A 27,472-nucleotide genomic window follows, 5' to 3' on the forward strand; every position below is an offset into this window, starting at 1 on the left:
CAACACCTGTGTAAAACTATAACAAAATAACTACTGCAGGTAAAGTACGCACTGGGTTGGGTCCCAGCATCCTCTACGGACTAGGAGAAAAGGATTTACCGTTAGGTATTAAAATCCTGTTTTCTCATATGTCCTAGAGGATGCTGGGGCCCACTTTAGTACCATGGGGTTATACCAAAGCTCCAGTACGGGCGGAAGAGTGCGGATGTCCCTGCAGGACCGATTGACCAAACTTTAGGTCATCAGCGGCCAAGGTGTCAAACTTGTAAAACTTAGCAAATGTGTTTGTCCCTGACCAAGTAGCTGCTCGGCAAAGTTGTAATGCCGAGATCCCCCGGGCAGCCGCCCAGGATGAGCCCACCTTTCTTGTAGAATGGGCATTCACCGAATTCGGCATCGGCAATCCTGCCGTGGAATGAGCATGTTGAATTGTACCTCTGATCCAATGCACAATAGTCTGCTTAGAAGCAGGACACCCAATCTTGGCCCTCATTCCGAGTTGTTCGCTCGCAAGCTGCTTTTAGCAGCTTTACACACGCTAAGCCGCCGCCTACTGGGAGTGAATCTTAGCTTCTTAAAATTGCGAACGAAAGATTCTCAAAATTGCGATTACACACCTCTTAGCAGTTTCTGAGTAGCTTCAAACTTACTCGGCATCTGCGATCAGTTCAGTGCTTGTCGTTCCTGGTTTGACGTCACAAACACACCCAGCGTTCACCCAGACACTCCTCCGTTTCTCCAGCCACTCCCGTTTTTCCCAGAAACGGTAGCGTTTTTTTCGCACACCCATAAAACGGCCAGTTTCCGCCCAGAAACACCCACTTCCTGTCAATCACATTACGATCACCAGAACGAAGAAAAAACCGTGAGTAAAATTCCTAACTGCATAGCAAATTTATTTGGCGCAGTCGCACTGCGGACATTGCGCATGCGCACTAAGCGGAAAATCGCTGCGATGCGAAAAAATTTACCGAGCGAACAACTCGGAATGAGGGCCCTTGTTGGGAGCATACAGGACAAACAGTGCCACTGTTTTCCGTATCCGAGCTGTTCTTGTGACATAAATTTTCAAAGCTCTGACCACATCCTGAGGCTTCGAACCAGCGAAGGTGTCAGTAGCCACTGGCACCACAATAGGTTGGTTTACGTGGAAAGAAGAAACCACCTTTGGAAGAAATTACTGACGAGTTCTTAGCTCAGCCCTATCTTCATGTGATACAAGGCCCCTAACTCAGACACCCTCCTTGCGGATGCCAAGGCCAACAGCATGAGCACTTTCCAAGTGAGAAACTTCAACTCTACCTCCTGGAGAGGTTCAAACCAATCTGATTGAAGGAACTGCAACACCATGGTAAGATTCCACAGTGCCGTAGGAAGCACAAATGGAGGTTGGATGTGCAGAACCCCTTTCACAAACGTCTGAACTTCAGGAAGGGAGGCCAATTGATTCTGAAAGAAAACAGACAAGGCCGAAATCTGGACCTTGATTGAACCCAATCGTTGACCAGCATCCACACCCGCCTGAAGAAAATGGAGAAAACGTCCTAACTGAACCTCTTCCGTTGGAGCCTTCTTGGTTTCACACCAAGACACATATTTTCTCCAAATACGGTGGTAATGTTTAGACGTTACTCCTTTCCTGGCCTGAATAAGAGTGGGAATGACTTCTTTGGGAATAACCTTTTCGGGCTAGGATCCGGCGCTCAACAGCCATGCCGTCAAACGTAGCCGCGGTAAGTCTTGATACACGCACGGCCCCTGCTGCAGCAGGTCCTCGCGAAGAGGAAGAGGCCGAGGATCTTCTATGAGTAACTCCTGAAGATCTGAATACCAAGCCCTCCTTGGCCAGTCTGGGGCAATGAGGATCGCTCGATCCCCTGTTCTTCTTATGATTTTGAGAACTTTTGGTATCAGTGGAAGTGGAGGGAAGACATACACCGACCAAAACACCCACTGTGTCACCAGTGCATCCACTGCTATTGCTTGAGGGTCTCTCGACCTGGAACAATATCTTTGAAGCTTCTTGTTGGACGAGATGCCATCATGTCTACTTGAGGAACTCCCCAAAGACCTGTCACCTCTGCGAAGACTTCTTGGTGGAGGCCCCATTCTCCTGGATGGAGTTCGTGTCTGCTGAGGAAGTCCGCTTCCCAGTTGTCCACTCCTGGAATGAAAATTGCCGACAGAGCTCTTGAATGTCTTTCTGCCCAGAGGAGGATCTTTGTTACCTCTGCCATTGCCGCTCTGCTTTTCGTTCCGCCCTGACGGTTTATGTACGCAACTGCTGTTACATTGTCCGACTGGATCTGTATGGGTTGATCTTGAAAAAGATGCACCGCTTGTAGAAGGCCATTGTAAATGGCTCTCAACTCCAGAATGTTTATGTGAACACAGGATTCTTGACTTGACCATCTTCCTTGGAAGCTTTCCCCCTGTGTGACTGCTCCCCAGCCTCGGAGACTTGCATCCGTGGTTACTAGGACCCAGTCCTGAATCCCGAACCTGCGTCCTTCCAGGAGGTGAGAACTGTGCAGCCACCACAGGAGCGAAATTCTGGCTTTGGATGACAGGATTATCCTCTGATGCATGTGTAGATGGGATCCGGACTACTTGTCCAATAGGCCCCACTGGAATACTCTGGCATGGAATCGGCCAAACTGTATGGCCTCGTAGGCTGCTACCATCTTCCCCAACAACCAAATGCATTGATGAATCGACACTCTTGTTGGTTTCAGAATTTGTTTGACCATTCTCTGGATTTCCAGAGCCTTTTATACTGGAAGAAATACCCTCTGTACTTCTGTGTCCAGTATCATCCCCAGAAACGATAATCTTGTCGTCGGTTCCAACTGTGACTTTGGAAAATTTATGATCCAACCGTGTTGTTGGAGTACTGTCAGGGAGAGTGCAATGTTCTGCACCAACCTTTCCCTGGACCTCGCTTTTATCAGGAGATCGTCCAGGTAAAGAATTATATTGACTCCTTGCTGTCAAAGGAGGACCATCATCTCCGCCATCACCTTGGTGATCACCCTCTGTGCCGTGGAGAGTCCGAACGGCAATGTCTGAAACTGGTAATGACAATCCTGCACTGCAAATCTCAGATAAGCTTGATGCGGAGGATAGATAGGAACATGTAAGTAGGCATCTTTTATGTCCCCTGACACCATGAAGTCCCTTTCCTCCAGACTGGAAATCACTACCCTCAGAGATTCCATCTTGAATTTGAAACTTTGCAGGTAGAGATTCAGTGTTTTCAGATTTAGAATCGGTCTGACCGAGCCGTCTGGTTTCGGAACTACGAAAAGGCTTGAATAAAACCATTCTTCTTGTTGCGACAAGGGAACCAGGACAAACACTTGATTCTGACACAATTTTTGTATTGCTGCTAATACCACTTCCCTGTCTGGGATAGAAGCTGGTAAGGCCGATTTGAAAAATTGGCATGGGGGAATGTCTTTAAACTCCAGCTTGTACCCGTGGGACACTATATGTAAGACCCACGGGTCCAGGCCAGATTGAACCCAAATCTGACTGAAGAGTTTCAGACGTGCCCCCACTTGAGCGGACTCCCACAAGGGAGCCCCAGCGTCATGCTGAAGATTTGGCAGAAGCAGAGGTTGATTTCTGCTCCTGTGATCCAGGAGAGGCTTTGGATTTTTTTCGCCGGCGCAGGAGCATTAGGCAAAAAATGTCAATTTACCTACGGTAGCCGCAGGAACTAAGGCATCCAGCCCATCTCCAAACAAGGCCTCACCTTTATACGGGAGAGCCTCCATATTCCTTGTGGAATCTGCATCAGCATTCCATTGGCGAATCCACAACGCCCTACGTGCTGAGATCGACATGGTAGCGGCTCTTGATCCCAAGAGACCAAAATCTTTCATGGCTTCCAGCATGTATGCAGCAGCGTCTTTGATATGACCTAACGTTAGGAGTATCTCGTCTCTATCTATTGTGTCAATGTCTGATGACAAGTTTTCTGACCACTTTTCAATAGCACTACTCACCCACGCACAGGCAATGGTAGGCCTGAGTAGTGTCCCATTGGTCACATAAATAGATTTCAACGTGGTCTCTAACTTGCGGTCTACCGGCTCCTTTAGTGAAGCCGTCCCAGGCGCAGGGAGAATCACCTTTTTTGTTAACCGTGACAGGGCACTGTCTAAAATGGGGGGTGACTCCCACCTTTTCCTGTCCTCTGCAGGGAATGGGTAAGCTGCCTGAATTCTTTTGGGAATCTGAAATTTATTTTCAGGGTTTGGCCAGTCTCCCTCAAAGAGATTGTTCAGTTCATGAGATGGAGGAAAAGTTACATTAATTTTCTTCTCTTTATTAAAGTAAGCCTTCTCCTGTGGTAAAGGAGGGGGCTTCGTAACTTCTAACACCTCCTTTATAGCAACAATCATGTATTGAATGATTTTTTGCTAACTTTGGATCTATTCCCCTGGAATCACTAGTGTCGACACAGGAATCAGAGTCCGTGTCGGTATCAGTTTGTGCTACTTGTGCAAAAGATCTTTTTTTGTGAACCCGAGGGGTCCCCTGTGGATGAAAAGGCAGAACTATTAAAAATCACATCTTCCACGGATTTTCTCCAGTTTTCTGCATGAGACTCTTTTCCAATCTCTTACTGATATGATTCACACTATCACGTAATTCTTTCACCCATTCAGGCTCGTGGTGCGACGGCAGCGCCACCACATTACAACTCTGTGTCCCTAAAATGGCTCCCTCAGGGGAAGAGCTCCCTGCCTCAGACATGCCACAGATGTGCACAATCACACCAGACACTCCGGGGCTTATTGGGGACAGACCCACAGTAAAATCTGTCAGAAGGACACAGAACAGGATTTGCCAGCTCACAACTCAACGCCAAGGAAAAAATCCCATTGTCATGTACCTTGTACACAGAGACCTTAAGCGCTTATACACTGCTCAAAAAAAATAAAGGGAACACTAAAATAACACATCCTACATCTGAATGAATGAAATATTCTTATTGAATACTTTGTTCTTTACATAGTTGAATGTGCTGACAACAAAATCACACAAAAATTATCAATGGAAATCAAATTTATTAACTCATGGAGGTCTGGATTTGGAGTCACACTCAAAATGAAAGTGGAAAAACACACTACAGGCTGATCCAACTTTTATGTAATGTCCTTAAAACAAGTCAAAATGAGGCTCAGTAGTGTTTGTGGCCTCCACGTGCCTGTATGACCTCCCTACAACGCCTGGGCATGCTCCTGATGAGGTGGCGGATGGTCTCCTGAGGGATTTCCTCCCAGACCTGGACTAAAGCATTCGCCAACTCCTGGACAGTCTGTGGTGCAACGTGGCGTTGGTGGATGGAGCGAGACATGATGTCCCAGATGTGCTCAATTAGATTCAGGTCTGGGGAACGGGCGGGCCAGTCCATAGCATCAATGCCTTCGTCTTGCAGGAACTGCTGACACACTCCAGCCACATGAGGTCTAGCATTGTCTTGCATTAGGAGGAACCCAGGGCCAACCGCACCAGCATATGGTCTCACAAGGGGTCTGAGGATCTCATCTCGGTACCTAATGGCAGTCAGGCTACCTCTGGCGAACACATGGATGGCTGTGCGGCCCCCCAAAGAAATGCCACACCACACCATTACTGACCCACTGCCAAATTGGTCATGCTGGAGGATGTTGCAGGCAGCAGAACGTTCTCCTTGGCGTCTCCAGACTCTGTCACATGTGCTCAGTGAGAAACTGCTTTCATCTGTGAAGAGCACAGGGCGCCAGTGCCGAATTTGCCAATCTTGGTGTTCTCTGGCAAATGCCAAACGTCCTGCACGGTGTTGGGCTGTAAGCACAACCCCCACCTGTGGACGTCGGGCCCTCATACCACCCTCATGGAGTCTGTTTCTAATCGTTTGAGTAGACACATGCACATTTGTGGCTTGCTGGAGGTCATTTTGCAGGGCTCTGGCAGTGCTCCTCCTGTTCCTCCTTGCACAAAGGCGGAGGTAGCAGTCCTGCTGCTGGGTTGTTGCCCTCCTTCACGTCTCCTGATGTACTGGCCTGTCTCCTGGTAGCGCCTCCATGCTCTGGACACTACGCTGACAGACACAGCAAACCTTCTTGCCAGAGCTCGCATTGATGTGCCATCCTGGATGAGCTGCACTACCTGAGCCACTTGTGTGGGTTGTAGACTCCGTCTCATGTTACCACTAGAGTGAAAGCACCGCCAGCTTTCAAAAGTGACCAAAACATCAGCCAGAAAGCATAGGAGCTGAGAAGTGGTCTGTGGACACCACCTGCAGAACAACTCCTTTATTGGGGGTGTCTTGCTAATTGCCTATAATTTCCACCTGTTGTCTATTCCATTTGCACAACAGCATGTGAAATTGATTGTCAATCAGTGTTGCTTCCTAAGTGGACAGTTGGATTTCACAAAAGTTTAATTGACTTGGAGTTACATTGTGTTGTTTAAGTGTTCCCTTTATTTTTTTGAGCAGTGTATAATGCTAATAATATGACTGAGCACCCAAATTACACTCCCCCCCCCCCCCCTTTTTGCAACCTGATTCTTCCCCCTAAGTCCCACGAAGCAGGGAGACTGTTGTTAGCAGTCTCCCTGTAAAATAAAAAACCTAAAGTCTTTTAGTAGAGCTCCACTAGAGTGCGACCAGTCTGCCTGGGCACATTTTCTAAACTGAAGTCTGGAGGAGGGGCATAGAGGGAGGAGCCAGTTCACACTCTGAAAAAAGTCTTAAAGTGCCCATGGCTCCTGCGGAACCGTCTATACCCCATGGTACTAAAGTGGACCCCAGCATCCTCTAGGACGTATGAGAAAACTATTTTTATTTACTACATCACCTGTTCCCATCATATAGCCTCTTACTCTTAACACCATTCGCTTTGTAATATATTATTTTTGCACTAAACTGTGATGAATTAAGTCATTCGTCATATAAAATTGTTCTGCCTGTATTATGGCAATTGAAAAATATGTGGGAAAAATAAGAATAGGTTATTACACTATAATAATGGGCCATAATGTCAAAATACTATAAATTCTTATTATTAAAATAGTAAACAGTCTCCACGGGTTGATATATTTGCCAGTACGAGACGAGGCTGAAGTTAGGGTAGCGTCTAGTTTACCTTCGTGGAGAGGACCTTTCCCAAATCAACTCGGGGTCAGCTTTAAGAAATAATTCTTTTTTTTTTCTTTTTTCTTTTAATTTATAATATTATAGCTCCTATACATAAAGCTAGCATTAAAAAACAACAATTTTTTTTTTTTTTTTTTTTTACACGATTACAGTCTGAGTTCATATGTAATATAGAGTGTTCGTAGCTGTTCAAAGCCCTGTCAATGTCATACAGGCACGAGCTGGGACGCCTAAGTTTTGGGGTCCTTGCAGTGACGTAGGAAGTGTGCGCCGGCGGTTGTCATGCTGCTGCTCTAGCAGGCAGGGGACGTGCGTGCAGTAATGGCAAGCAGCGTCTGGGAATCCCTATAATGTCCGGTGCACCGCTTGTGTGATTCCCCCGCCATGTATATGAAGAGGCTTCCCTTGCTGGTCCGCTGCTGCCTGCAACCACTGGCCCGGCACTTGCAGTCATCTGTCCGCCGCGGAGATGTTGCCCTCCGCAAACGGGCCATGTGTAGACCGCTTTCTAGTAACGCTAGCAAGTCTCTGGACACCTCGCTCTTCGTCCCTGTTGAAATAAAAAACGCAGACACTCCGGAGTCAGACATCGGGGCTGAGCTGACCCAGGCTCTCAATAAGAGTAAGTGTTGGCGCCATGTAATGAGACTCTTCCCTGTACTGCTGTCTCTCTGTGTGTACACAGCTGTATAATCTAAGTTGTTCCCTCCCCTCACTGGTGCACCCCTCCCCTTGTCTGGTTGTTCCCTCCCCTTGTCTGGTTGTTCCCTCCCCTCACTGGTGCACCCCTCCCCTTGTCTGGTTGTTCCCTCCCCTCACTGGTGCACCCCTCCCCTTGTCTGGTTGTTCCCTCCCCTCACTGGTGCACCCCTCCCCTTGTCTGGTTGTTCCCACCCCTCACTGGTGCACCCCTCCACTTGTCTGGTTGTTCCCTCCCCTCACTGGTGCACCCCTCCACTTGTCTGGTTGTTCCCTCCCCTCACTGGTGCACCCCTCCACTTGTCTGGTTGTTCCCTCCCCTCACTGGTGCACCCCTCCCCTTGTCTGGTTGTTCCCTCCCCTCAATGGTGCACCCCTTCCCCACCTTGTCTGGTTGTTCCCTCCCCTCAATGGTGCACCCCTTCCCCACCTTGTCTGGTTGTTCCCTCCCCTCAATGGTGCACCCCTTCCCCACCTTGTCTGGTTGTTCCCTCCCCTCAATGGTGCACCCCTTCCCCACCTTGTCTGGTTGTTCCCTCCCCTCAATGGTGCACCCCTTCCCCACCTTGTCTGGTTGTTCCCTCCCCTCACTGGTGCGCCGCCCCCTTCCCCCATTGTCTGGTTGTTCGATCCCTGGTGTTCCGCACCCCTTGTCTGGTTGTTCCCCCCCCCCCCCCCTTGTCCGGTCGTTCCCTCTCCTCTGGTGCGCTTCCCCTGTCCGGTCGTTCTCTCTCCTCTGGTGCGCCCCCCCCCCGTCCGGTTGTTACCTCTCCTCTGGTGCGCCGGTCGCTCCCTCTCCTATGGTGCGCCCCTCTCTAGTGCTTCCTTTTCTAGCAGTTCCTTCTCCTCTGGTACGCCGCCCCCTCTCCCCTTGTCTTGTCGTTCCCTCTCCTCTGGTGCACCGTCCCTGTCCAGTACACAGTCCCCGAGTCTTATTGTGCTTTCTTACACAATCCTCCTCTCTGATACAGTCTATTTGATTGCTCCTGTCTAGCACATGGTTCCACTCTGGTACACAATCTCCCCCCTCCCCTCTGATTGTTATGCTCTGGCATCTGGTTTGTGTAGAGCTAGGATAAAATTTTCCAAGAGGTTTTTTTTTTTTTAATGATGAGTTTCTCATAGCAACCTCCGTGTAGTTTGTCATTCAGTGTGTTTATGAACACCTGGAATCAAGACACTTTTTTTTTTTTTACAGTAAATCTTAGCCACTTGAAATGTGTAGAACATAGTCATCATTTCTGACTGGTTTTGTTGCTTCACTGAAAATAGGGACAGTTGACTATTAAGATGATTAGTTTTATGTGTGGTCATCCTGACTTCCTTTTAATCTGAGTATGTGAGCTCTGCTCTATTTTCACTGCTATCTTGTTTCCTAGGTGAAGTATTGAAAGTTTTAAACCGGTTTTATAGAAGGAAAGAAATACAAAAGTTGGGAGCAGAGAATGGGCTTGATGGTAAGAAATTATATCCATCACAATATTATGATTATTGTATGTTTATTTATATGGTGACACACATGCTCCACAGCATCATGCAAAGGGGTGAAGCATACAACACAGTGCATAAATACAAAATGGCATAGATAACAAACTTGATGTGCATACATAATTGCAGATAATTCTATAGAGTACTGAGGAGAGTGGGCCCTTGTCATTAGTTTACAATATAGAGGGGCAATGGGTGGACACAATAAGGCAGAGGGTGACGGGGTTGAGGCTGGTGTGGTAGGACATTGCAGGGGCATGGAGAGGTGTTTTTAGGGTTGGGTACAGGATGCCAGCAGTTAGGATGGTGGCGGTCAGAATACAACCCCCGACTACTGTAATACCAAAAGGAGCGTGCAAGTAAACTTACCTTAACCCAGGCCTGTCCAAACTGCGGCCCTCCAGCTGCTGAGAAACTACACATCCCAGCATGCCCTGACACAGTTTTGCATTCTCTGACCCCAAAACTGTGCCAAGGCATGCTGGTATATGTAGTTTCACAACAGCTGGAGGGCCTCAGTTTGGACATGCCTGCCTTAACCCTAACGATTCCCCTAACCCTCCTTTCCTGCAGCCTAACTGTAAACCCTCCCCGGAATACTTACATTCTCAATTTCGGCATTCAGACAGGTGTCTGGATTCCGGCGCCGGTCTCTTGACCGCTGGCATCCCGTACGTTGGGGTGCCAACTACATCCCGTCTTGAATGCACTTCTAAACACAGTAAAATTATTGAAAGAGTTAAGGTACCAAGGGAAAATGCTGAATTCAGGAGCCAGGGGGTCACTATTGGAGTTAGTAGGATTTGTTAAGGACCCAAGTAAGATTTATGTCCATAGGTGTTAATACCCAAAAATGATAAATTGGTGCGCCCTAAGATGAAATTATGAGTACAAAGGACCTATCATTTAAAAAAAAAAAAAAAAAATAGGATCATACCTCACTTTTTCTGGTTCCCATCATATGTAAGATTTGGTTTAAAATCTACATCCATTTGGTGGTGATGGGCTGCATACTTTAAGAATCATCTGGAAGGCTGATATGGGGCTCTTGTTGAATGATGTTTGGGCTTTTATTATGAGTTTTCCCCACAACAACATGTGTTCCATATCATATAAGTACATAGAGTATATTGGACCTCAGTGTGGCTTATTAAGCCGGGCCATAGAACCTCTACCTCCTGTCCCAAATGTAGTGCACAAGACACAGATTTGTGGCACCTATTGTGGTTTTGCCCCATGATTAATTGTGCTCTGAACTTATGTTGTGTTCTGTATCAGTCAAACTGGAATTCTCAGCCGTTGCTAGATCCAGGGATGTGTATATTTGTTTTATGAATTAAGGCTGTATTGAAACAATGCCTTCAATTGTACAGTAGGTTAATAATCTTTTGGTGACCAAACTTTTCTGTCCCCCGTGCTGGCAAGCTGAAATGTGCAAAATGTGGCCAAATGGTAATTTTCGAGTCACACCCAACACTTTGGGCGGATTTAGACATTTTCCGCTGCTAAAACTGGCCTGTCTGGGCGTGACAGTGCAATAAAATAAACTAAAAACAATTGAAAGATGGGATATCTGATGCAATAAACAATTGAATCGCCCCCATAGACCGCATGTATTAAAGTTACAGGGCTATTGAGGTTTAGGGGGAAGATTGGATGGACCTGGCTGGGGTTTAAGACATTAGCAATTGTAGAATTCAACTTTTCTTTATATCACTTTTCATGGGCACACTAAAAGAGTTATCAAATGTATACACATACAACCATCCTGCCACCATCCTGTCATCAAATGTACAACCATCCTGCCACCACCAAAACCAACTTTTCCCCTTTCATTACACCAAGGATTTTCAGCTTGCAGCACAATGAACAAGATTCTAAATTAATCCAGACACACCACCATTTTTTAAGAAGAAATGTTAATATTATCGTGCCCCCAGTTCACATGAGATGCCACACTGTCATGCCCGCAGTACTCATATGGTGACGCTAACCTTGGTGTTTTAATCTGCGCTCTCTCAGGACCTCATGTAAGCATCTAGTGCACTTCAGCTGGTTGTTTGGGCCAGCTGACAGTCACGGTATGGGCACGCTTGTTGAAAATCGTTGCTCCAAGCACCCCTCTTTATCCTCGGTCTCCTTGCAGCCTTGCACTTGACAGCTATTTTCATGGAAAGGAACTCTTGAAACTGACGATAGTGTCCTTCTGTTACTGATGGAAGTCTGGGACAGTAGGGTCTGGCCCCAGTGTGGCCTTCCTGGACACACGGGTGTCCTAGGATTGCCGGTTAGTCACATAATTAGCTCTTTAACTACCCAGAGTCTCCTTTCTCTGCCAAGTACATGCCATTGGTGCTGAAGGCAGGTGTAATAAATTTGGCAATGCAGACTTGTTACCAAATCATTTAAAATTAAACAAACATTTAATACAAGTAATAGGTATCTATTTGTTATTATGAATGTAATGAATAGGTAAAGTTTGATCGCAGATGTTTTATGATGACGTACTTAAGATTTAGTACCATACATTTGGGTGGCAAGTGTCCTGTGCTAGCAGGCACCAAACAGTTTACCAAGAATACCGGAGATATTTTGGCTGCTTAGCTGAGTGTTTCACAGATTATTTGTCTTCTGTTATTCTTACCCTTGAATTCAAGCCATCGTTTTGGTGTTAACATGTTTTATTTTTCTTAATCACAGCTCGTCTTTTTCACCAAGCTTTTATCAGCTTCAGGAGGCACGTTATGGAAACTGACCCTTTACATGTAGATCTTCACATCGTCTTGAATGATATTTGCTGTGGAGTTGGTATGTGAATTATGTTTAACAATGTTTTTATTTTTTAGGTTTTTCTTTTTCTGCACCCTTTTTGTGTTTTAAATCCCCAACATTATCATTGTTTGATACTGTCTTCATGTGGTCGCTAATGTTTTGTTCTGTGCCACATAGTCCTGGTGCCTTCATGTTCTGCATGACGACCCTGTTAATTATCGGGCATTTCCAGAACAGAAGAGAAATCAGATGAGGAGGCTGATACGTGCCAGATGGAGGGGAAGGAGGCGGTGGAGTAGTAGTAGGGTACAAATGGGGGGGGTCCAAGGGAGGGCGGGCTGCCACCAAAGTAAACAAATATCTTTAAAACACTTGGAGATTCTCTGTTAAATCTTTTCAGCAAAGTTCTGTAGTGGAGTTTGATGCTGTGTTGTAAACTGTAATATTACAGTGCCTTATACTTTGTGCATGTTGGTTTAAAAATTCAGATCTATAAGACAGTTACTATCCATCAAGGGTGGAAAAGGATCTGAGCTCATAACATAATATTACATTGTATACTGGTAGTTTATGCCAGCCCCACACGTGTCGAATCTACACTCGGCCTGAATGCTATATGAAAAGATCAATGGGCAAATTGGGTGAGTGCCGCTGGGCCTCTTCCTGCTTCCGCTATTGAGAAATCATATTAGAGATACAATTGGGATCTACATTCCCTGTAAGGATATATTCATGTATTTGTCTAATGCTATCTCTTAAGTAGGACTATATAATAAGAATAGTATAATAGGACTTTGCCTAGTTTCTATTATTGGGCGGGATGTAATGCTGCCCGAGTTCAGTGGCCGTGCTGGATGGTGGCCGAACTCGGACGTTTTTTTAAAGGGGCAATCACTTACAAAGCAAAATCATGCCTTGTAATTGATTCAAACTTTTTTTTAAAAGGGACAATTTGTCCGGCATTCTGCATGGCCGCCAGATTCAGATGGCATTACATCCCACCCATGGTCATCATTCTCTTATAGAGCTCCCCATTCTGTACAACAGTGTTTTTTTTTTGTTTTTGTTTTTTTCATTATACCTGCCTGGAACATGAAAGAAGCTATAATGTTTTGTGACCAATAATAAATGTATAAAACAATCTCTTCATAAAACTGTTGATTGTAGGTTACAGGTCTTTCAAGAAGTTGTCCTCCCTTTGTACGTCCACATTCTTTTATTTAAAAGTTCAAATAGTAATTTGCTTCAGGGAGCTTGTGCTGAGAAATATTTCTGGTTATTAGCGTTTCTGCCTTTTCTCCAAAGCTGGATGCGTTATTGTTATGCTATTAGGATGCCTTCTAAGTGGGAAATTTTAAAGTACATTTTTATGGAACCAATCATTAAACTCTATTTGTCTGTGAAAACTTAAATTTTAGTGGCAGGTTGACAGTAACATGGTGTGGGTAATTTGTACAGGTACGGTCATAGTTTGCTTATTTGCCTACGTAAGCAGGCAATGTCTTTGGACACAGTATTGTGTACTGTATGCTCCTGCAATTATTTCCTTTTCTTAAAAACTGATCAAGAATGTAGTTGAATGAGCAGTGTAACTGTAGTTCTTCATGGAACAGGATATCCACATAAATACATTGTATAGCCTTGATCTATGATCCGCAAACCCCATTGTGTTATTGTAATATCTTTACATGTTTCCTCATGTAGGTCATATTGATGATATTTTTCCATTCTTCATGAGACATGCCAAACGAATATTTCCAATGCTGGACTGTCTGGATGACCTCCGCAAAATAAGTGACTTGCGGTTACCTCCTAATTGGTAAGGGTGTTTTCCTCTTGTGGAGGTCAAGGGTGTAAATTACTTTTCTCTATCGTCCTAGTGGATGCTGGGGTTCCTGAAAGGACCATGGGGAATAGCGGCTCCGCAGGAGACAGGGCACAAAAAGTAAAGCTTTAGGATCAGGTGGTGTGCACTGGCTCCTCCCCCTATGACCCTCCTCCAAGCCTCAGTTAGATTTTTGTGCCCGGCCGAGAAGGGTGCAATCTAGGTGGCTCTCCTGAGCTGCTTAGAATAAAAGTTTAGTTAGGTTTTTTTATTTTCAGTGAGTCCTGCTGGCAACAGGCTCACTGCATCGTGGGACTAAGGGGAGAAGAAACGGACTCACCTGAGTGCAGAGTGGATCGGGTTTCTTAGGCTACTGGACACTAGCTCCAGAGGGACGATCACAGGTTCAGCCTGGATGGGTCACCGGAGCCGCGCCGCCGTCCCCCTTACAGAGCCAGAAGAGACGAAGAGGTCCGGTGAAATCGGCGGCAGAAGACATCCTGTCTTCAGACTAAGGTAGCGCACAGCACCGCAGCTGTGCGCCATTGCTCTCAGCACACTTCACACTCCGGTCACTGAGGGTGCAGGGCGCTGGGGGGGGAGCGCCCTGAGACGCAATATAACGGAATACCTTAGGTGGCAAAACAGAATACATCACATATAGCTCCTGGGCTATATGGATGTATTTTAATCCCCTGCCATTTTACACAGAAAAGCGGGAGATAAGGACGTCGTGAAGGGGCGGAGCCTATCTCCTCAGCACACAAGCGCCATTTTCCCTCACAGCTCCGCTGGAAGGACGGCTCCCTGACTCTCCCCTGCAGTCCTGCTTCAGAATCAGGGTAAAAAAGAGAAGGGGGGGGCATTTTTGGCAGCAAATAACGATAATAACAGCAGCTATAAGGGAATAACACTTATATAAGGTTATCCCTGTATATATATATATATAGCGCTGGGTGTGTGCTGGCAGACTCTCCCTCTGTCTCTCCAAAGGGCTAAGTGGGGTCCTGTCCTCTATCAGAGCATTCCCGGTGTGTGTGCTGTGTGTCGGTACGCGTGTGTCGACATGTATGAGGAGGAAAATTATGTGGAGGCGGAGCAGTTGCCTGTGTTGGTGATGTCACCCCCTAGGGAGTCGACACCTGACTGGATGATTGTATTTAAACAATTAAGTGATAATGTCAGCAATTTGCAGAAAACTGTTGACGACATGAGACAGCCGGCAAATCAATTAGTGCCTGTCCAGGCGTCTCAGACACCGTCAGGGGCGCTAAAACGCCCGTTACCTCAGTGGGTCGACACAGACTCTGACACAGATACTGAGTCTAGTGTCGACGGTGACGAGACAAACGTAATGTCCAGTAGGGCCACACGTTACATGATCACGGCAATGAAAGAGGCATTGAACCTTTCTGACACTACAAGTACCACAAAGAAGGGTATTATGTGGGGAGAGAAAAAACTACCAATATTTTTTCCTGAGTCAGAGGAAATAAATGAGGTGTGTGAAAAAGCGTGGGTTTCCCCCGAAAAAAAACAGCTAATTTCTAAAAAAATTATTAGCATTATATCCTTTCCCGCCAGAGGTTAGGGCGCGTTGGGAAACACCCCCTAGGGTAGATAAGGCGCTCACACGTTTATCAAAACAAGTAGCGTTACCGTCTCCTGATACGGCTACCCTCAAAGAACCAGCTGATAGAAGGCTGGAAAATATCCTAAAAAGTATATACACACATACTGGTGTTATACTGCGACCAGCAATCGCCTCAGCCTGGATGTGCAGTGCTGGAGTCGCATGGTCGGATTCCCTGACCGAGAATATTGATACCCTGGATAGGGACAATATTTTGTTAACTATAGAACATTTAAAGGATGCACTACTATATATGCGTGATGCACAGAGGGATATTTGCACCCTGGCATCAAGAATAAGTGCTATGTCCATCTCTGCCAGAAGAGCGTTATGGACGCGACAGTGGTCAGGGGATGCGGATTCCAAACGGCACATGGAAGTATTGCCGTATAAAGGGGAGGAGTTATTTGGGGCTGGTCTATCGGACCTGGTGGCCACGGCAACGGCTGGAAAATCCACCTTTTTACCCCAGGTCACTCCACATCAGCAGAAAAAGACACCGTCTTTTCAAACTCAGTCCTTTCGTTCCCATAAGTACAAGCGAGCAAAAGGCCACTCTTTTCTGCCCCGGGGCAGAGGAAGAGGAAAAAGACTGCACCATGCAGCCGCTTCACAGGAGCAGAAGCCCTCCCCTGCTTCTGCCAAGTCTTCAGCATGACGCTGGGGCTTTACAAGCAGACTCAGATATGGTGGGGGCCCGTCTCAAGAATTTCAACGCGCAGTGGGCTCACTCGCAAGTGGATCCCTGGATTCTACAGGTAGTATCGCAGGGGTACAAACTGGAATTCGAGGCGTTTCCCCCTCGTCGTTTCCTGAAGTCTGCTTTACCAAAGTCTCCCTCCGACAGGGAGGCAGTTTTGGCAGCCATTCACAAGCTGTATTCCCAGCAGGTGATAATCAAGGTACCCCTCCTGCAACAAGGAAAGGGGTATTATTCCACGCTGTTTGTGGTACCGAAGCCGGACGGCTCGGTGAGACCAATTTTAAATCTGAAATCCTTGAACACTTACATAAAAAGGTTCAAATTCAAGATGGAGTCACTCAGAGCAGTGATAGCAAACCTGGAAGAAGGGGACTATATGGTGTCTCTGGACATCAAGGATGCTTATCTCCACGTCCCGATATACCCTTCTCACCAAGGGTACCTCAGGTTTGTAGTACAAAACTGTCATTATCAGTTTCAGACGCTGCCGTTTGGATTGTCCACGGCACCTCGGGTCTTTACCAAGGTAATGGCCGAAATGATGATTCTTCTAAGAAGAAAAGACATTTTAATTATCCCTTACTTGGACGATCTCCTGATAAGGGCAAGATCCAGGGAACAGTTAGAAGTCGGAGTAGCACTATCTCAGGTAGTGTTACGTCAGCACGGGTGGATTCTAAATATTCCAAAATCGCAGCTGATTCCAACGACACGTCTACTGTTCCTAGGAATGATTCTGGACACAGTCCAGAAGAAGGTGTTTCTCCCGGAGGAGAAGGCCAGGGAGTTATCCGAGCTAGTCAGGAACCTCCTAAAACCAGGACAGGTCTCAGTGCATCAGTGCACGAGGGTCCTGGGGAAAATGGTGGCTTCTTACGAAGCGATTCCATTCGGAAGATTCCATGCAAGAACATTTCAGTGGGATCTACTGGACAAATGGTCCGGATCGCATCTGCAGATGCATCAGCGGATAACCCTGTCGCCAAGGACAAGGGTGTCTCTCCTGTGGTGGCTGCAGAGTGCTCATCTACTAGAGGGCCGCAGATTTGGCATTCAGGATTGGATCCTGGTAACCACGGATGCCAGCCTGAGAGGCTGGGGAGCAGTCACACAGGGAAGGAATTTCCAGGGCCTGTGGTCAAGCCTGGAAACGTCTCTTCATATAAACATTCTGGAACTAAGGGCCATTTACAATGCCCTAAGTCAAGCAAAACCTCTGCTTCAGGGTCAGGCGGTGTTGATCCAATCGGACAACATCACGTCAGTCGCCCACGTAAACAGACAGGGCGGCACGAGAAGCAGGAGGGCAATGGCAGAAGCTGCAAGGATTCTTCGCTGGGCGGAAAATCATGTGATAGCACTGTCAGCAGTATTCATTCCGGGAGTGGACAACTGGGAAGCAGACTTCCTCAGCAGACACGACCTTCACCCGGGAGAGTGGGGACTTCACCCAGAAGTCTTCCACCTGATTGTAAACCGTTGGGAAAAACCAAAGGTGGACATGATGGCGTCCCGCCTCAACAAAAAACTGGACAGATATTGCGCCAGGTCAAGGGACCCTCAGGCAATAGCAGTGGACGCTCTGGTAACGCCGTGGGTGTACCAGTCAGTGTATGTGTTCCCTCCTCTGCCTCTCATACCAAAAGTACTGAGAATCATAAGAAGGAGAGGAGTAAGAACTATACTCGTGGTTCCGGATTGGCCAAGACGGACTTGGTACCCGGAACTTCAAGAGATGCTCACGGACGAACCGTGGCCTCTACCTCTAAGAAAGGACCTGCTACTGCAGGAGCCTTGTCTGTTCCAAGACTTACCGCGGCTGCGTTTGACGGCATGGCGGTTGAACGCCGGATCCTGAGGGAAAAAGGCATTCCAGAAGAAGTCATCCCTACTCTGGTCAAAGCCAGGAAGGACGTAACCGCAAAACATTATCACCGCATTTGGCGTAAATATGTTGCGTGGTGTGAGGCCAAGAAGGCCCCTACAGAGGAATTTCAACTGGGTCGTTTCCTTCATTTCCTGCAAACAGGACTGTCTATGGGCCTAAAATTAGGGTCCATTAAGGTTCAAATTTCGGCCCTGTCGATTTTCTTCCAGAAAGAACTAGCTTCAGTACCTGAAGTTCAGACATTTGTAAAAGGGGTCCTGCACATACAGCCTCCTTTTGTGCCTCCAGTGGCACCTTGGGATCTCAATGTGGTGTTGAGTTTTCTAAAGTCACATTGGTTTGAACCACTTTCCACTGTGGACTTAAAATATCTCACATGGAAGGTGTCGATGCTGTTAGCCTTGGCTTCAGCCAGGCGTGTGTCAGAATTGGCGGCTTTATCATATAAAAGCCCTTACTTAATTTTTCATTCTGACAGGGCGGAATTGAGGACTCGTCCTCAATTTCTACCTAAGGTGGTTTCTGCATTTCACATGAACCAACCTATTGTGGTACCTGCGGCTACCAGGGACTTAGAGGACTCTAAGTTGCTTGACGTTGTCAGGGCCTTGAAAATATATGTTTCCAGGACGGCTGGAGTCAGAAAATCTGACTCGCTGTTTATCCTGTATGCACCCAACAAGCTGGGTGCTCCTGCTTCTAAGCAGACGATTGCTCGTTGGATTTGTAGTACAATTCAGCTTGCACATTCTGTGGCAGGATTGCCACAGCCAAAATCAGTAAAAGCCCATTCCACAAGGAAAGTGGGCTCATCTTGGGCGGCTGCCCGAGGGGTCTCGGCTTTACAACTTTGCCGAGCAGCTACTTGGTCAGGGGCAAACACGTTTGCTAAATTCTACAAATTTGATACCCTGGCTGAGGAGGACCTGGAGTTCTCTCATTCGGTGCTGCAGAGTCATCCGCACTCTCCCGCCCGTTTGGGAGCTTTGGTATAATCCCCATGGTCCTTTCAGGAACCCCAGCATCCACTAGGACGATAGAGGAAATAAGAATTTACTTACCGATAATTCTATTTCTCGGAGTCCGTAGTGGATGCTGGGCGCCCATCCCAAGTGCGGATTATCTGCAATACTTGTACATAGTTACAAAAATCGGGTTATTATTGTTGTGAGCCATCTTTTCAGAGGCTCCGCTGTTATCATACTGTTAACTGGGTTCAGATCACAGGTTGTACAGTGTGATTGGTGTGGCTGGTATGAGTCTTACCCGGGATTCAAAATCCTTCCTTATTGTGTACGCTCGTCCGGGCACAGTATCCTAACTGAGGCTTGGAGGAGGGTCATAGGGGGAGGAGCCAGTGCACACCACCTGATCCTAAAGCTTTACTTTTTGTGCCCTGTCTCCTGCGGAGCCGCTATTCCCCATGGTCCTTTCAGGAACCCCAGCATCCACTACGGACTCCGAGAAATAGAATTATCGGTAAGTAAATTCTTATTTTTTTTTTTCTTATTTTTTTTCTTTAGTGCAGTCCATTTTTTTTTATTTATTGTTGTTTATTCTAGAGTGTAGGGGGGTTATTATCCTATATCACATTCTTGCTTCCTTATTGTCCACGGAAATACCAAGCTCATGTATCTATAACTGGGGGAGTCAGCTGGTGAGGAGGATCAGGAATGCATCCAGGAAAGGGAGTAAATAAACCGCTAGTCCCTAATAGTTTATGCGGAAATTGTGGGTGATCAGTGTTTTCCTAAGCATCATTTTTTTTCTTGAAATGTCTCCAATATTAATGTCTTTCAATAAATGTATGCGGAAATAAAAGAAAAGATCTGAGTGATTGCTTTTAAAGGATCTCTGGTATGTTAGTACAAATATTGAAGTCGCCTTATTTGGTAAAATCTCATTGGACAATATTACACCCTTGTCCATCATGTGAAGTTTTTTGGTGTCCTGGCTCCTGGTGTTCCCTCAGTGGTTCTCAAGAAAATGTATTCAGTAGTGTTTACTGGTGTGGATATGATATCGTTACTGTAGGTGATCAGGTATATTACTCACCTTATGATAGGTGCCAATGCACATTTATGTCTAGACAAATGCCTGAGTGGCTCTTTTGGTTAATTGTACGCTAACAAACTTATCAATGAAATAAGAACATGTTTATTAGTAATAAACAATAAAACCTGGAAATTACAATGAAAACAGTAAAATACTTCAGTTCCCAAATTATATATAAAGAGTCATGGGATTACGTAGCATAAAACATGATAGATAAAAGGAATTGTAATATGGCTAATAACATTCTTCCAGGAAAATACATTCACAAAGGTGTAATAAATATTTCTCTAACGTCCTAGAGGATGCTGGGGACTCCGTAAGGACCATGGGGAATAGACGGGCTCCGCAGGAGATAGGGCACTTTAAGAAAGCTTTGGATTCTGGGTGTGCACTGGCTCCTCCCTCTGTCCCTCCTCCAGACCTCAGTTTTACACTGTGCCCAGAGCGAGATGGGTGCACTGCAGAGAGCTCTCCAGAGTTCTCTGCCTGGAAAGCATTTTTGTTTTGGATTTTTTTCTACATTTTTACAGGGAGCACTGCTGGCAACAGGCTCCCTGCATCGAGGGACTGAGGAGAGAGGGGCAGACCTTCTTAAATGATAGGCTCTGCTTCCTTGGCTACTGGACACCAATAGCTCCAGAGGGGGTGAACACAGGTTCTTACTGGGCGTCCACCCCCAGAGCCGCGCCGCCGTTCTCCTCCCCGCCATTTTTCAATAACTTTGAGCGGGACCGAAGCCCGCCGCCGAGGGGGCGGGGCTTCTCCCTTAGCACCCACTAGCGCCATTTTTCTCTCCACAGAACGCTGAGAGGAAGCTCCCCGGACTCTCCCCTGCTTACACACGGTGAAGGGGTGTTTAAAAGAGAGGGGGCACATAATTGGCGGATAAGATATTATACAGCGCTGCTGGGGGAAAAACATTTTGTGTTGGTCTCCAGGGTCATTGCGCTGGGGTGTGTGCTGTCATACACTCTCTCTCTGTCTCTCCAAAGGGCCTTAAAGGGGATACTGTCTTCAGAAAAGAGTTTCCCTGTGTGTGTGAAGTGTGTCGGTACGTGTGTGTCGACATGTTTGACGAGGAAGGCTCGCTTAATGTGGAGGGGGAGTGTTTGAATGTCAGGTCGCCGTCGGCAACGCCGACACCGGACTGGGTGGATATGCTGAATGTCTTAAATGCAAATGTGAATCTCCTGCATAAAAGGTTAGAAGCTAGGCTGAAGCTAGGGATCAGTCAGGTAGCCAGACCGTGCCTGTCCCTGTGGCGCCAGGACCTTCAGGGTCTCAAAAGCGCCCCATATCCCAGATCGCTGACACAGATACCGACCAGATACTGATTCTAGTGTCGACTATGAGGATGCAAAAGTACAGCCCAAGGTGGCAAAGGGTATTCGATACATGATTATTGCCATAAAAGAGGTTTTGCATATCACTGAGGAACCCCCTGTCCCTGACACGAGGGTTCACATGTATAAAGGGAAAAAGCCTGAGGTCACGTTTCCGTCCTCATTTGAGCTAAGTGAATTGTGCGAAAAGGCTTGGGAGTCTCCGGATAGGAGACTACATGTTCCCAAAAGGATTATTATGGCGTATCCTTTTCCACAGAAGGATAGGATACGATGGGAATCTTCGCCTAAAGTAGACAAAGCACTGACACGCTTATCCAAGAAGGTGGCACTGCCTTCTCCGGATACTGCTTCCCTCAAGGATCCTGCTGATCGCAAGCAGGAAATTACCATGAAGCACATTTACACACATTCAGGAACTATCGTTAGACCGGCCATGGCGTCGGCCTGGGTTTGTAGTGCTGTCGTGGCATGGGCAGACTCCTTATCTACGCAATTTGACACCTTAGATAGGGATACCATTCTAATGACCATTGAGCATGTCAGAGATGCTGCCTTGTATATGAGGGATGCTCAGAGAGACATTTGTTTACTAAGCTCAAGATTAAACGCTATGTCTATTTCTGCTAGGCGACTCTTGTGGACCCGACAGTGGACGGGAGACGCTGACTCAAAGCGGCATATGGAGTCATTGCCTTACAAGGGGGAGGAGTTGTTTGGAGAAGGCCTCTCGGACCTTGTCTCTACTGCTACGGCCGGTAAATCAAATTTTTTACCTTATGTTCCCCCGCAGCATGCTAAGAAGGTACCGCATTATCAAATGCAGTCCTTTCGTTCCAATAAAAGCAAGAAGGTACGAGGTTCGTCCTTTGTTTCCAGAGGTAAAGACAAGGGAAAAAAAGCTGCACTCGGCTTGTTCCCAAGAGCAGAAGTCCTCCCCTACTTCCGCAAAGTCCACCGCATGACGCTGGGGCTTTCCGGGGGGGGTCAGATCAAGTGGGGGCACTTCTTCGTCTTTTCAGCCACGTCTGGGTTCTCTCACAGGTGGATCCCTGGGCAATAGAGATTGTTTCCCAGGGATACAGACTGGAATTCGAAGACATGCCTCCTCGCCGGTTTTTCAAATCGGCTCTGCCGGCTTCCCCGTCGGAGAGGGAGCTGGTGTTAGCTGCAATTCACAAATTGTACATTCAACAGGTGATAGTCGAAGTTCCTCATCTCCAGCAAGGAGAGGGTTATTATTCATCTCTGTTTGTGCTACCGAAACCGGATGGTTCGGTCAGACCCATTTTAAATCTGAAATCCCAGAACCTGTACTTGAAGAGGTTCAAGTTCAAAATGGAATCGCTCAGAGCGGTCATCGCCAGCCTGGAGGGAGGGGATTGGATGGTGTCCCTGGACATAAAGGATGCGTACCTTCATGTTTCGATTTTTCCTCCTCACCAGGCGTTCCTGAGATTTGCAGTACAGGACTGTCACTACCAATTTCAGACGTTGCCGTTTGGTCTTTCCACGGCCCCGAGAATTTTCACCAAGGTAATGGCGGAAATGATGGTGCTCCTGCGCAGGCAGGGCATCACAATTATCCCGTACTTGGACGATCTCCTCATAAAGGCGAGATCTCGGGAGAAGTTGCTGGACAGCGTGTGTCTCTGTCCGTGAAGACGTTGCAGAGGCACGGCTGGAGTCTCAATTTACCGAAATCCCAGCTAGTCCCTGTAACGCGTCTGACCTTTTTGGGCCTGATTCTAGACACAGACCAAAAAAGAGTTTTTCTTCCAGTGGAGAAGGCTCAGGAGCTAGTAGCTGTGGTCAGGAACCTATTGAAGCCAAAAAAGGTTTTAAGTGCATCATTGCACGAGAGTTCTGGGGAAGATGGTGGCTTCATACGAGGCCATCCCCTTAGACAGGTTCCATGCAAGGACCTTTCAATGGGACCTATTGGACAAATGGTCCGGGTCCCATCTACACATGCAAAAACGGATCACCCTGTCTCCCAGGGCCAGGGTGTCTCTTCTGTGGTGGCTGCGCAGTGCTCACCTCCTGGAGGGTCGCAGGTTCGGCATTCATGACTGGGTCCTGGTGAACACGGACGCGAGCCTCCGAGGTTGGGGAGCTGTCGCACTAGGAAGACATTTCCAGGGTCTCTGGTCAAACCTAGAGACTGGTCTCCACATCAATGTCCTGGAGTTGAGGGCCATATACAACGCCCTACGCCAAGCGGAGGAATGGCTTCGGAACAAACCGGTTCTGATTCAGTCAGACAATGTCACGGCAGTGGCTTATGTAAACCGCCAAGGCGGCACAAGTAGGTGAGTGGCCATGGCAGAGGCGACCAGGATTCTACGCTGGGCGGAATGCCATGTAAGCGCACTATCAGCAGTGTTCATCCCGGGGGTGGACAACTGGGAGGCGGACTTTCTCAGCAGGCACGACCTGCATCCGGGAGAGTGGGGACTTCATCAAGAAGTCTTCACACAGATCAAGGATCGGTGGGGACTGCCTCAGATAGACATGATGGCGTCCCGCCTCAACAAAAAGCTAAAGAGGTATTGCGCCAAGTCAAGAGACCCTCAGGCGGTTGCGGTAGACGCTCTGGTGACACCTTGGGTGTACAGATCGGTCTATGTGTTTCCTCCTCTACCTCTCATACCCAAGGTGTTGAGGATAATAAGAATAAGAAGGGTCTGAACAATCCTCATTGTTCCAGATTGGCCAAGGAGGTCTTGGTATCCGGATCTGCAAGAGTTGCTCACAGAAGATCCGTGGCCTCTTCCTCTAAGGCAGGACCTGCTGCAGCAGGGGCCCTGTCTGTTCCAAGACTTACCGCGGCTGCGTTTGACGGCATGGCGGTTGAACGCCGGATCCTAGCGGAAAAAGGGATTCCGGAGGAGGTCATTCCTACCCTGATCAAGGCTAGGAAGGACGTGACGTCGAAACATTATCACCGTATATGGCGAAAATATGTTTCTTGGTGTGAGGCCAGAGCTGCTCCTACGGAGGAGTTCCAGTTGGGCCGTCTGCTTCACTTTCTTCAAACGGGAGTGAATTTGGGCCTAAAATTAGGGTCCATAAAGGTTCAAATTTCGGCCTTATCCATTTTCTTTCAAAGAGAGTTGGCTTCTCTTCCTGAAGTACAGACCTTTGTGAAGGGCGTGCTGCATATTCAGCCTCCCTTTGTACCTCCGGTGGCGCCTTGGGACCTTAACGTGGTATTAAGTTTCCTCAAGTCACCTTGGTTTGAACCACTCAAAACAGTAGAGTTGAAATACTCACTTGGAAAGTGGTCATGTTGTTGGCCTTAGCTTCTGCAAGGCGGGTTTCGGAATTGGCGGCTTGATCATATAAAAGCCCATACCTGATTTTTCACGTGGATAGGGCAGAGTGGAGGACTCGTCCTCAATTTCTGCCCAAGGTGGTCTCATCTTTTCATATGAACCGACCTATTGTCGTGCCTGTCAAGAGAAAAGAAAGAGAGGCTGCGCTTGAAGAGGAAAAGAACAATTAATCCACTAAATGTGTACAATTTTATGACAATTTATTAAAAACACTAACTCATTAAAAAACAGCAATATTCTGTACAGTAATATTGTACCATGTGCATACGTAAAAAATAGAGTTTACCCAAAGTGTTGGTTCAGGACATGTATTATATATAAACTGTAGGATCCGTTCCAGATATTGCCCTTAAATGATATATGTCCAGTTGTAATCCACTATTGAGAGTCCCTTTTAGATGGTGTTTAGAGAGTCCAATACAGATTCCATATGCCGCTAGAGGGTTAAGGATTGAGTAGAATGTCCCATAAGTGGTGGGTACCTCATGCAGTGTGGTGATTGGATGATGCCTCTCTAGGACTCCTCTGGATGGCTGGAAAGTGGTAAGGGCTGGTTCGGATCCAATTGAAGAAAGTCCTGCTCCAAGGGGTAAATACATTGTCGTGCCTGTGGCTACACGGGACTTGGAGGATTCCGAGTCCCTGGATGTGGTCAGGGCTTTGAAGATTTTATGTGACCAGAATGGCTAGGATCAGGAAGACCGAAGCTCTGTTTGTTCTGTGTGCGGCCAACAAGGTTGGCGCTCCTGCTTCAAAGCATACTATTGCTCGCTGGATCTGTAACACGACTCAGCAGGCGCATTCTTCGGCAGGATTGCCTAAATCGGTTAAGGCCCATTCCACTAGGAAGGTGGGCTCTTCTTGGGCGGCTGCCCGAGGGGTCTCGACACTACAACTGTGCCGAGCTGCTACTTGGTCAGGGTCAAACACCTTTGCAAAGTTCTATAAGTTTGATACCCTGGCTGAGGAGGACCTCCTGTTTGCTCAATTGGTGCTGCAGAGTCATCCGCACTCTCCCGCCAGTTTGGGAGCTTTGGTATAATCCCCATGGTCCTTACGGAGTCCCCAGCATCCTCTAGGACGTTAGAGAAAGTAAGATTTTACTTACCGGTAAATCTATTTCTCGTAGTCCGTAGAGGATGCTGGGCGCCCGTCCCAAGTGCGGACTTCTTCTGCAAGACTTGTATATAGTTATTGCTTACATAAGGGTTATGTTATAGTTGATCGGGTTTGAACCGAGGCTATGTTATTGTTCATACTGTTAACTGGGTAGTTTATCACAAGTTATACGGTGTGATTGGTGTGGCTGGTATGAATCTTGCCCTTAGATTTACAAAAATCCTTTCCTCGAACTGTTCATCTCCTCTGGGCACAGTTTCTCTAGCTGAGGTCTGGAGGAGGGACATAGAGGGAGGAGCCAGTGCACACCCAGAATCCAAAGCTTTCTTAAAGTGCCCTATCTCCTGCAGAGCCCGTCTATTCCCCATAGTCCTTACGGAGTCCCCAGCATCCTCTACTGACTACGAGAAATAGATTTACCGGTAAGTAAAATCTTTTTTTATAATTCAGCCACTAGGGGACGCTGGAACATGCTGACACTGGGGTATAGACGGGTGGCTATAGGGAGCCTGGCACTTTCCATTTTAAAGAAGTGTGAAAGCTCCTCCCCCCTCTATCCCCTGTCAGCCCTCCGTTTTAAAATTGTGCCGAGAGCCGATTACACTTGGCTGAGCACCAGCCTACATTTATTTTTATTTGATTTCTTTTCTCCTTTTTGTTTCTTGGCCTCAGGATAACCCGTCCCCACTTATGTGAGAAGTGGGGTCCGGGTCCCTGATTCTCCTTGGTGCTGTGGGAGAGGAATTAACAGCGTTTATATGAGAAGCGCTGCTACCCACACCCAAAATCCGCTGTCCTGAGGCGGTCGGCAGTGGTGAGTAACTGTTCACCTGTTCCCCCCCCCCCCATCAGAGCGCACACAATAGACGGGGTAACACAGCGACATGTTCTCCTCCCTCCTCACATAATGACTAGAGGGACTGTTTGGCGTGGCGGCTGCTTATTATGAAGGCTACAGCCGGCAGCCATTTATTGTTAGCGCTGATTCGCAGCGTTTTTCCTTATTTCAGGTTCCACATTGGGTCCACATACAGGCAGATGAGGCTGCAGCCAGTAAAGAGCGGGCTTTTCCCTTTCAACCGGGGCCAGGTTCCCTTGGCTACAGCAGGGTGCTAACAATGTGGCAATCTTTTCACTCTCTCTCTCTCTTTACTGTAGGACTGAGTGGTTTCATATTACATTCAACTGCTTGTCTTAAATCCTGCATATGCTGATACTGGGGTACAGGCTCCGTTTGCTAAGGGAATTGTGTATATATTTATTTCTATAGGGGACATGTATAACATTCAGGGCACATACCTCCCTCTATCTCCTGCCTAGCTCTGTATCTACAAAACTTTACTGTGTTTGGGTGTGTTTTGTAAGTGTGTGTTCTCAGCCTTTACAATGACAGGCAGGGGAACAACTGCAAAGGCAACACAAAAATTTTTGTTTGCTCCAAATGCAATAAAAAAGC

General features: G+C 47.1%; 1 protein-coding gene across 1 annotated transcript in view; it reads left to right on the forward strand.

Moving 5' to 3' along the window:
• Positions 1-7,358: 7,358 nt before the first annotated feature.
• SUPV3L1 (Suv3 like RNA helicase) overlaps positions 7,359-27,472 on the forward strand; it is a 76,309-nt gene continuing 56,195 nt past the window's right edge. Inside the window, exons 1-4 of the mRNA XM_063961576.1 lie at positions 7,359-7,775; positions 9,232-9,309; positions 12,041-12,148; positions 13,817-13,931. Coding sequence (XP_063817646.1) covers positions 7,538-7,775; positions 9,232-9,309; positions 12,041-12,148; positions 13,817-13,931 — 539 coding nt within the window. The 5' untranslated portion in view covers positions 7,359-7,537. The remainder of the gene's footprint in view (positions 7,776-9,231; positions 9,310-12,040; positions 12,149-13,816; positions 13,932-27,472) is intronic.

The sequence above is a fragment of the Pseudophryne corroboree genome, chromosome 3 (genome assembly GCF_028390025.1).
Source record: "Pseudophryne corroboree isolate aPseCor3 chromosome 3, aPseCor3.hap2, whole genome shotgun sequence".
NCBI classification, from domain to species: domain Eukaryota; kingdom Metazoa; phylum Chordata; class Amphibia; order Anura; family Myobatrachidae; genus Pseudophryne; species Pseudophryne corroboree.